This window comes from Peromyscus californicus, unplaced genomic scaffold, assembly GCF_007827085.1.
Source record: "Peromyscus californicus insignis strain IS unplaced genomic scaffold, ASM782708v3 Scaffold_20__1_contigs__length_68692818, whole genome shotgun sequence".
Taxonomy (NCBI): Eukaryota; Metazoa; Chordata; class Mammalia; order Rodentia; family Cricetidae; genus Peromyscus; species Peromyscus californicus.
Genome location: NW_026294503.1, coordinates 41,063,465 through 41,075,054, shown reverse-complemented (window position 1 = coordinate 41,075,054; position 11,590 = coordinate 41,063,465). Strand labels below are relative to the sequence as shown.

The 11,590-nt window shown below is 55.2% G+C and overlaps 1 protein-coding gene across 1 annotated transcript in view; it reads left to right on the top strand.

The window, feature by feature from the left end:
• The window catches only part of Plec (plectin), a 36,278-nt gene extending 28,851 nt beyond the window's left edge, over positions 1 to 7,427 (top strand). Inside the window, 1 exon segment of the mRNA XM_052748090.1 lies at positions 25 to 7,427. Within this exon segment, the coding sequence (XP_052604050.1) occupies positions 25 to 6,243 (6,219 nt within the window). The 3' untranslated portion in view covers positions 6,244 to 7,427.
• Positions 7,428 to 11,590: the final 4,163 nt, after the last annotated feature.

Here is an 11,590-nt window from a genome sequence, read left to right as displayed (position 1 = left end):
ACCCCCTTCCCCATCCCCCAACAGATGCAGACTGTGCAGCAGGAGCAGATACTGCAGGAGACACAGGCCCTGCAGAAGAGCTTCCTGTCTGAGAAGGACAGCCTGCTGCAACGGGAACGCTTCATCGAGCAGGAGAAGGCCAAGCTGGAACAGCTTTTCCAGGATGAGGTGGCCAAGGCGCAGCAGCTGCGTGAGGAGCAGCAGCGGCAGCAGCGGCAGATGGAGCAGGAGAAGCAAGAGTTGGTGGCCAGCATGGAGGAGGCCAGGAGGCGGCAGCGCGAGGCCGAGGAGGGTGTGCGGCGGAAGCAGGAGGAGCTGCAGCATCTGGAGCAGCAGCGGCAGCAGCAGGAGAAGCTGCTGGCTGAGGAGAACCAGCGGCTGCGTGAGCGGCTGCAGCGCCTGGAGGAAGAGCACCGGGCTGCGCTGGCACACTCTGAGGAGATCGCCACCACTCAGGCCGCTGCTGCAAAGACCCTGCCCAATGGCCGCGACGCGCTCGATGGCCCATCCGTGGAGGTGGAACCTGAGCACACCTTCGAGGGCTTACGTCAGAAGGTGCCAGCTCAGCAGCTCCAGGAAGCGGGCATCCTGAGCGTGGAGGAACTGCAGCGGTTGGCACAGGGCCACACCACAGTGGCTGAGCTCATGCAGCGGGAAGATGTGCGCCAGTACCTGAAGGGCCGCAGCAGCATCGCAGGACTGCTGCTGAAGCCCACCAACGAGAAACTGAGTGTCTACACAGCCCTCCAGAGGCAGCTGCTTAGCCCTGGAACAGCTCTTATCCTTCTTGAGGCCCAGGCGGCCTCAGGCTTCCTGCTGGACCCTGTGCGGAACCGGCGGCTGACTGTCAATGAGGCTGTGAAGGAGGGTGTCGTGGGTCCTGAGCTGCACCACAAGCTCCTGTCAGCCGAGCGCGCTGTCACTGGCTACAAGGACCCCTACACGGGGGAGCAGATCTCCCTCTTCCAGGCCATGAAGAAGGACCTCATCGTCAGGGACCATGGCATCCGCCTGCTGGAGGCTCAGATTGCCACGGGTGGCATCATTGACCCTGTACACAGCCATCGTGTGCCTGTGGACGTGGCCTACCAGCGTGGCTACTTCGATGAGGAGATGAACCGCATCTTGGCTGACCCGAGTGACGACACCAAGGGCTTCTTCGACCCCAACACGCATGAGAACCTCACCTACCTGCAGCTGCTGGAGCGCTGTGTGGAGGACCCCGAGACAGGCCTGCGTCTCCTGCCACTCACAGATAAGGCTGCCAAGGGTGGTGAGCTGGTGTACACCGACACAGAGGCCCGTGACGTCTTTGAGAAGGCCACCGTGTCTGCACCATTTGGCAAGTTCCAGGGCAAGACTGTGACCATCTGGGAGATCATCAACTCAGAGTACTTCACAGCGGAGCAGCGACGGGATCTGCTACGGCAGTTCCGCACGGGCCGCATCACCGTGGAGAAGATCATCAAGATTGTCATCACGGTGGTGGAGGAACATGAGCGGAAAGGCCAGCTCTGCTTCGAGGGTCTCCGTGCCCTTGTGCCCGCTGCAGAGCTCCTGGAGAGCGGGGTCATCAACCAGGAACTCTACCAGCAGCTGCAGCGGGGCGAGCGTTCTGTGCGTGAGGTGGCTGAGGCAGATGGTGTGAGACGGGCCCTGCGGGGTGCCAATGTCATTGCCGGGGTGTGGCTGGAAGAAGCAGGGCAGAAGTTGAGCATCTATGAGGCCTTGAAGAAAGACTTGCTGCAGCCAGATGTGGCTGTGGCCTTGCTGGAGGCCCAGGCTGGCACTGGGCATATCATTGACCCTGCCACCAGTGCCCGGCTGACTGTGGATGAGGCCGTGCGCGCTGGCCTCGTGGGTCCCGAACTGCATGAGAAGCTCTTGTCAGCCGAGAAGGCTGTGACAGGCTATCGGGATCCCTACTCAGGACAGAGTGTCTCACTGTTCCAGGCCCTGAAGAAAGGTCTCATCCCCCGGGAACAGGGCCTGCGCCTTCTGGATGCCCAGTTATCCACTGGTGGCATTGTAGACCCCAGCAAGAGCCACCGTGTGCCACTGGATGTGGCCTATGCCCGGGGCTACCTGGACAAAGAGACCAACAGGGCCCTGTTGTCACCCAGGGATGATGCCAGAGTCTACCTTGACCCCGGCACCCGCGAGCCGGTCACCTACAGCCAGCTCCAGCAGCGGTGCCGGTCTGACCAGCTAACCGGGTTGAGCCTGCTGCCACTGTCCGAGAAGGCCGTCCGGGCCCGGCAGGAGGAGGTCTACTCTGAGGTCCAGGCCCGTGAGACCCTGGAGAAGGCCACGGTGGAGGTTCCCGTGGGCAGCTTTAAGGGCAGGACAGTGACGGTGTGGGAGCTCATAAGCTCTGAGTACTTCACCGAGGAGCAGCGGCAGGAGCTCCTCCGGCAGTTCCGCACAGGCAAGGTCACTGTAGAGAAGGTCATCAAGATCCTTATCACCATCGTGGAGGAGGTGGAGACCCAGCGGCAGGAGCGACTGTCCTTTAGTGGCCTCCGTGCCCCTGTGCCAGCCAGTGAGCTCCTGGCTGCCAAGATCCTCAGCAGAGCTCAGTTTGACCAGCTCAAGGAAGGCAAGACGTCAGTCAAAGATCTGTCAGAGGTGGGCTCCGTGCGGACGCTGCTGCAAGGCAGTGGCTGCCTAGCTGGCATCTACCTGGAGGACTCTAAGGAGAAAGTAACCATCTATGAGGCCATGCGCCGGGGCTTCCTCAGACCCAGCACAGCCACACTCCTGCTGGAGGCCCAGGCAGCCACTGGCTTTCTAGTGGACCCTGTGCGGAACCAACGTCTATACGTCCATGAGGCTGTCAAGGCGGGAGTAGTGGGCCCTGAGCTCCATGAGAAGCTCCTGTCAGCTGAGAAGGCGGTCACTGGCTATAAGGATCCTTACTCAGGCACCACCATCTCACTATTCCAGGCTATGAAGAAGGGCTTGGTCCTCAGGGAGCATGCCATCCGCCTGCTGGAGGCTCAGATTGCCACGGGTGGCATCATTGACCCTGTGCACAGCCACCGCCTGCCCGTGGACGTGGCCTACCAGCGTGGCTACTTTGACGAGGAGATGAACCGTGTGCTGGCAGATCCAAGTGACGACACCAAGGGCTTCTTTGACCCCAACACGCATGAGAACCTCACCTACCTGCAGCTGCTGGAGCGCTGTGTGGAGGACCCCGAGACAGGCCTGCGCCTCCTGCCACTCAAAGGGGCAGAGAAGACAGAGGTGGTAGAAACTACACAGGTGTATACTGAGGAGGAGACCAGGAGGGCGTTCGAGGAGACGCAGATTGACATCCCAGGTGGTGGCAGCCGTGGCGGCTCCTCCATGTCCCTGTGGGAGGTGATGCAGTCAGACATGATCCCGGAGGACCAGCGAGCCCGGCTCATGGCTGACTTTCAGGCTGGCCGAGTGACCAAGGAGCGTATGATTATCATCATCATTGAAATCATCGAGAAGACCGAAATCATCCGCCAGCAGAACCTCGCCTCCTATGACTATGTGCGCCGCCGCCTCACTGCCGAAGACCTGTACGAGGCCCGGATCATCTCCCTTGAGACCTACAACCTCTTCCGGGAAGGCACCAAGAACCTCCGTGAGATTCTAGAGATGGAATCTGCCTGGCGTTACCTTTATGGCACTGGGTCAGTGGCCGGTGTCTACCTGCCTGGCTCCAGGCAGACGCTAACCATCTACCAGGCCCTTAAGAAGGGGTTGCTGAGTGCCGAGGTGGCCCGCTTATTGCTGGAAGCACAGGCAGCCACAGGCTTCCTGCTGGACCCCGTGAAGGGTGAGCGGCTGACTGTGGATGAGGCTGTGCGGAAGGGTCTGGTAGGCCCCGAGCTGCATGATCGGCTGCTCTCCGCAGAGCGGGCTGTTACCGGCTACCGGGACCCCTATACAGAACAGACCATCTCACTCTTCCAGGCCATGAAGAAGGAGCTCATTCCTGCCGAGGAGGCGCTGAGGCTGCTGGATGCCCAGCTAGCCACAGGAGGCATTGTGGACCCTCGCCTGGGTTTCCACCTCCCTCTGGAGGTGGCTTACCAACGTGGCTACCTCAATAAGGACACGCACGACCAGCTGTCGGAGCCCAGTGAGGTGCGCAGCTACGTGGATCCCTCCACGGATGAGCGCCTCAGCTACACGCAGCTGCTCAAGCGGTGCCGCCGTGATGACAACAGCGGCCAGATGCTCCTGCCGCTCTCCGATGCCCGCAAACTGACCTTCCGTGGCCTGCGCAAACAGATCACCGTGGAGGAGCTGGTGCGTTCTCAGGTCATGGACGAGGCCACAGCGCTCCAGCTGCAAGAAGGCCTGACCTCCATCGAGGAGGTCACTAAGAACCTGCAGAAGTTCCTTGAAGGTACCAGCTGCATTGCCGGAGTCTTCGTTGATGCCACCAAGGAGCGGCTCTCGGTGTACCAGGCCATGAAGAAGGGCATTATCCGCCCCGGCACAGCCTTTGAGCTCCTGGAAGCACAGGCGGCCACTGGCTATGTCATTGACCCTATCAAGGGACTCAAGCTGACTGTGGAAGAGGCTGTGCGTATGGGTATTGTGGGCCCCGAGTTCAAAGACAAGCTGCTGTCCGCTGAGCGTGCCGTCACTGGCTACAAGGACCCCTACTCTGGGAAGCTCATCTCCCTCTTCCAGGCCATGAAGAAGGGCCTGATCCTGAAGGACCATGGTATCCGTCTGCTAGAGGCTCAGATCGCCACTGGCGGCATCATCGACCCGGAGGAGAGCCACCGCCTACCTGTGGAAGTGGCCTATAAGCGCGGCCTCTTTGATGAGGAGATGAATGAGATCCTGACTGACCCCTCAGATGACACCAAGGGTTTCTTTGACCCCAACACAGAGGAGAACCTCACTTACCTGCAGCTGATGGAGCGCTGCATCACTGACCCCCAGACTGGCCTGTGTCTCCTGCCGCTGAAGGAGAAGAAGCGGGAGCGGAAGACGTCCTCCAAGTCCTCGGTGCGCAAGCGCCGTGTGGTGATTGTGGACCCTGAGACAGGCAAGGAGATGTCAGTGTATGAGGCCTACCGCAAGGGCCTCATTGACCACCAGACCTACCTGGAGTTGTCAGAGCAGGAATGCGAGTGGGAAGAAATCACCATCTCCTCCTCAGATGGCGTGGTCAAATCTATGATCATTGACCGACGCTCTGGCCGACAGTATGACATCGACGACGCCATCACCAAGAACCTCATTGACCGCTCGGCACTGGACCAGTACCGTGCGGGCACACTCTCGATCACGGAGTTTGCTGACATGCTCTCGGGCAATGCTGGCGGCTTCCGCTCCCGCTCCTCCTCTGTGGGCTCCTCTTCCTCCTACCCCATCAGCCCCGCCGTCTCTAGGACTCAGTTAGCTTCCTGGTCTGATCCTACTGAGGAGACCGGCCCAGTGGCCGGCATCCTGGACACGGAGACGCTGGAGAAGGTGTCCATCACGGAGGCCATGCACCGCAACCTGGTAGACAACATCACTGGTCAGCGGCTGCTGGAGGCGCAGGCCTGCACTGGGGGTATCATTGACCCCAGCACCGGTGAGCGCTTCCCCGTCACCGAGGCTGTCAACAAGGGCCTGGTGGACAAGATCATGGTAGACCGTATCAATCTGGCCCAGAAGGCCTTCTGTGGGTTTGAGGACCCACGCACCAAGACCAAGATGTCGGCTGCCCAGGCCCTGAAGAAGGGCTGGCTCTACTACGAGGCTGGCCAGCGCTTCCTGGAGGTGCAGTACCTGACAGGAGGTCTGATTGAGCCCGACACCCCCGGCCGCGTGCCCCTTGATGAGGCCCTGCAGCGTGGCACCGTGGATGCCCGCACAGCCCAGAAGCTGCGCGATGTCAGTGCCTACTCCAAGTACCTCACGTGCCCCAAGACCAAGCTCAAGATCTCCTACAAGGATGCTCTGGACCGCAGCATGGTGGAGGAGGGCACCGGGCTGAGGCTGTTGGAAGCCGCGGCGCAGTCCAGCAAGGGCTACTACAGCCCCTACAGCGTCAGCGGCTCGGGCTCCACCACGGGCTCACGCACTGGTTCACGCACCGGCTCCAGGGCCGGCTCCCGCCGTGGCAGCTTTGACGCCACTGGCTCCGGCTTCTCCATGACCTTCTCTTCTTCCTCTTACTCTTCCTCGGGTTACGGCCGCCGCTATGCCTCAGGGCCTTCAGCCTCCCTAGGGGGTCCTGAGTCTGCGGTGGCCTGACCCCCTGCCTGCACCCTGCCCTCCCGCTCTGCATGTGGCCAGGCTCCCTGTGGAGGCGCTGGGGTCTTTAACATGTAAAGGTGTCTTCCTCCCAAGCGGTGCCTAAAATTTAACCAAAAAGACCAGACTAACACATTAATATATATCTCTCTATATATATCTGAAGTCCAGACAGCCTGTGTCTTGGGAAATGGGGCTGGCCCAGGCCCAGTGACCACTTCGCTCTCCTCGGGTCTCCCTAATCCTTTCTACCTGCCACTCATCACAGCTAGGTGCCTTGGAGAATCCAGAGCTGGGCACTCGGCCTACCACTCCTGTCTCTCCTGGGAGGTTTCTATCTGGGAAAGGTCCCCAGACCTCTAAGCCAACCCTACTGGATATCTGCCTGCTGGTCCTACCTGCTGAGGGGGAGCTGGGGACGATCCTATGAGCAGACAGCTCTCGGGCCTCTGGTGGCCTCTGTCCTGAGCCAGCTGCCTCTCCTCAGCGTGTCTCTGAATCACCTGCCTATTCAGTGGGTCTTGCTGGCAAAGGAAAGGTCCCAGGCCAAACATCTATTCCAGCCTGCCCAGAGAAGCCCCTTCCCCATGGGAAGATAAGGCCTGGTCCCGGCCCCAGCCTCCCGCCTGGCTCCTGCAGCTGCCATTGGAGCTGTGCTTTGTAGCACACCACCCCAGACTTCCTCCCCCAAGACCTGAGCCTCTGCTTCAGCCTTCCAGCCTCAGCTCCCCTTGTAAGTGCCTTCTGTGTCCTTCTTGTACCCAGGCCCTCAAGACCCAGACACAGGGTAGGAGATGGACTTTCTGGCTGGGCAGGGCTGGAGGGTTCTCCAGATCCGAGACTTCTCCTACCCCAGAGGCCTGGTGACTCCTCAAGCCTGTGGAAACCCTCTCTGGGTGCTGCTGCCCATCTCTCTCCCAGGGAGCCCTGGCCTCTCCATGGCCCAGAGACACTGGCTGGCCCATCTGTGCTCACATAAGCACCTGGCCAGTGCCACCCTCCCTTCCTGTCCAGCCAGCCCCTGGCCTTGGTGGCTGCTACCCCTGCCTCCACCCTCTGAGTGAGCTTTGCATGTTCCACTAACCTTGAGCTGGTGGCAGGTGGAGATGCCAGGCAGAACACTAACCTGACCATGGGCGGGGCCCTGCGGTGCCCGCCCCTCAATAAAAGCAATTCCAACCTTCCTTCGGGTCTCGCCTTGTCCTTCGGCCCTGGATCATCTGCGTATGAGTGGGAGGGTAGGGGCTGTGGTTCCAGACTCTGGGGCCCAGCAAATGTGTCCCGGCACAGTAAAGACATGAGGCTGAGGCTGGGCATCACAACCAGGAAAGCCCACGTGGTAGGTAGCTAGGCTGCCACGCACAGAAGGCATAGTGGAGAAGGGAGCAGGCTACGCTGAGGTGCGCCTGTAGCAGCCCGTCTCATCTGGGTGATGAGCTGTCACTTGGCCCACTCCAGGGACAGCCTGGAACACCCCATTCAGAGAGGTTAAATCCACACGGTCCTGAACTGGCTCTGGTGCCGTACTCATCATAAGTCTACGTCATGTGATCTGGAGGTCTCGCTTCCAGCCAAGGCCCCACAGGCTCCTCAGATAAAACCCAGGCTTTCTAGTACAATCCCACAACCCAAGATTATCACACACATGAAAGCACACATTGAGAACAATTTGGAAAAGCAGAACCAGAACCCAAAGGTTTAAGATATCAGGATTATTAAGTAAATACACAGTAGGGCCTGGGGAGATGCCTTTGCTGGTAAAAGTGCTTGTGTGAGCCCGATGCCCTGAATCTGCTCTCCCATCACGCATAAGAATCCTAATGCCCCAATGTGCATCTGTGATCACAGCACTCCTACAGTGGGATCAGAGGTGGAGACATGAATCAGCCAGAAGCTGGTGGACCAGCTAGTTGGTAATGCACATCCCAACTGCAGACACAAGAGAGACCATGCCTTGAGACAAGGTGGGCAGAGTGAACTGACTCTAAAAGTTGTCCTCTGATTTTCGTGCACCCTAATACACACAATAAGATATATACAACAAGATATATTTACACACACACACGATATATATGTGTGTGTATAAAATCCTGCCTAGCCACCCATCAGCTTGGACCCTGGGTCCACTGCTTCAGGAGAATCGAGCTTCCTCTCCAGGTAGGTGTGGAGTATCCAAGATATCAACCCTAATGTCCTTCCCCTCTCCTCCCCTATGCCTACTGCTGCCCCTGGCATCCGTCCCATGAATCAGCTGGCTCCTGGTGTGGTAGGATTAGCGTTACACAGACAATGGAGATGTTCCAGTAAGTATAAGCACACCGGCTACTATAGCACACGTCTGTAACCACAGTACCTGGGAAGTAGAGGCAGGAAGATCAGGAGCTCAGAACCAAACCACCACAGAGTGAGACTGAGGTTAGCCTGAGCTACAGGATTCTTGTTCTGTATTTATAGTGACTGCAGAAAACCTGTCTCAAAAAAACCAACCAAATATAAAGTGCTAGGGGTGAGATGGGAAGATGGCTCAGAGGTAAGAGCACTTCCTAGGAAAACAAGAGAACCCAGAACCCAGGTTCAAACCTCTAGTGCCCACGTAGGTGTGGCTAAGTGTGCCACCCTGTCATTGAGAAGTGGAGACAGGTGGATCCTTGGAGCCCAGTAACCAGCCAATAAACTAAATGGTGTTTTTTTTTTTTTTTTTTTTTTTTTTTTTTGCATTTAAAACAATGCTTCCGGAAGCCAGAGACAAGCCAAAAGCAATGTAACTGCAAGAGGAAATAGATAAGACAACCCAGTGGAAGGTGTCCACCCTTCAATCACTGATAAACCGATAGACGTGCACCTCTTTAATCCCAGCACTCAGGAGTCAGAGGCAGTGGACCTCTGAGTTGGAAGCCAGCCTGGTCTACATAGAGTTCCTGATAGGGCAGCCCTATCTTAAAACAAAAACAAAACACCAGGAGGGATGTAAAAGTCTTTAATGTTTGCTGTGGATTTTTTTTCTCTTATCCCTGAGACAAGGTTTTTCTGTGTAACAACAGCTCTGGCTGGCCTGGAATGCACAGAAACCCTCCTGCCTCTGCCTCCCAAGTGCTGGGATTACAGGTATATGCCACCACCACCCAGCTTGCTGTGGATTCTTGTTGTGTTTATAGTGACTGCAGAATATGCGACTTGAAAGCTCAAAGAACACTTCCTAAACCAGACCGGAGTCTAAGCTATAAAATAAGTCTTGACAACTTTAAAAGATTCAAGCCACAAAAATATGTCATGGTGGTGCCAGGGAGCTGGACTGCTGAGTAATTAAAGGGCTTGCAGTGCAGGCCTGAGAACCTGAGTTCAGGTCCTCAGAACAAAAGTAAATACCAGCCGGGCGGTGGTGGCGCACGCCTTTAATCCCAGCACTTGGGAGGCAGAGCCAGGCGGATCTCTGTGAGTTCAAGGCCAGCCTGGGCTACCAAGTGAGTACCAGGAAAGGCGCAAAGCTACACAGAGAAACCCTGTCTCAAAAAAAACCAAAAAAAAAAAAAAAAAAAAAAAAAAAAAAAAAAAGGTAAATACCAGGTTGTTGTAGTGGCCCATTATAATTCTAACCTTGGAAGCTGGAGACAGAAGAGCCTCAGAGCAAACTGGCTAGCAAGACTAGCCATATTGGTGAGCTCCAGCTTTGACTGAGAAATGCTATCTCAATGTATAAGGTGGGAGAGCAGTGGAGGGTGGTTCCAGATGTCAACGTGAAGCCTCCACACATGGGCATGTGCACCCCCGTACACATATGTGTCTACACACATGTATATATAATATCCATACCCCCCCCCACACTCATGGAAAAAGAAATGAATGGAAAAAGAAAACATGGTATCTGACACATTGGAATTAAATTAGAAATGAGTGGCTAGGTGTTAATGGTGCACGACTTTAATCCCAGCGCTTAAGCAGAGGCAGGCAGATCTCTCTGAGTTCTGAGGCCAGCTTAGTCTACATAGTGAGTTCCAGGACAGCCAAGGCTACATAGTGAGACCCTGTCTCAAAAAAGCCAAACAAAAACACAACAAACCAGTAAATAAGTAATAAAACAAATTTGGAGATGAATAGAAAATATCTGGGAAATCTTCAAGTTATTTAGAAACTACCATGTTTCTGTGTGGTTCGGGGCCAAAGAAGAACTCAAAAGAGAAACTGAAGAGTGTTTCACACCAAATTAAAATATAAACAAACCAGCCGGGCGGTGGTGGCGCACGCCTTTAATCCCAGCACTCGGGAGGCAGAGCCAGGTGGATCTCTGTGAGTTCGAGGCCAGCCTGGTCTCCAAAGCGAGTTCCAGGAAAGGCGCAAAGCTACACAGAGAAACCCTGTCTCGAAAAACAAAAAAAAAAAACAAAAAAAAATATATAAACAAACCAAAGTTGAGAGATGTGGCTGGGGCAGTGCTTAGAGAGTAATTTTCATCATATAATAAAATTAATGAAGCAAGAGCTGGAATAAGTGGCCACAGTCTCAAAAACGAGGTGGAAGGAGAGAACCAGTCCCTAATGGTTATTGGCAGACTGCCACATGCACACCACGGCACATGCACACCACTTGCACACACACAATTACATCTTTATATCTTTTTTAAAAAAGCATATTGTTCAAATTGAGATTTCAGTTCCATGCAATTCTTGAAATTTTTTTTTTAAAGGAAGGGGAGTGGATAAATTTTAAATTTAAAATTTTAAAGCTGATTTTAAAAACTAACATGGAAATGGATTAAGAACACCAAAACAGAGCCAGGTGGTGGTGGCGCACGCCTTTAATCCCAGCACTTGGGAGGCAGAGGCAGGTGGATCTCTGCGAGTTTGAGGCCACCCTGGGCTACAGAGTGAGATCCAGGACAGGCACCAAAACTACACAGAGAAACCCTGTTTTGAAAAAAAGAACACCAGAACAACCTTAAAGAAGAAAATAAAATTAGAGGCCTTATGTCTGAACTGAAGAGTCGGTATAAGTCTATAGCGATGGGACAGAGAGGTGCCGGCTCTAACATAAGGCAGACAGGGACAGACTGTGCATCACTCTCTTTGGTTCCTGTTAAAGCTACAAAGGAGAGACGGTGGTCATTTCAACAGATGATGCTCTGGTGGCTGGCTATGAATATGTAAAAAAACGAGTCTTTGCAGTGCACAGAGGATCTCAGACTGAATCACCATCAGAATCTAAATCCAAAGCATATGAAGGAAGACAAAGGAGCTCTGCTCTTGAGCTAGCCCACGGTTCTTGAGATGTAACATTGAGAGTGTAGTCCACGGGGAAAATCTTGCTAAATCACACTTCATCGAAATTAGAAACTTAATGCTCTTTAAAAAGT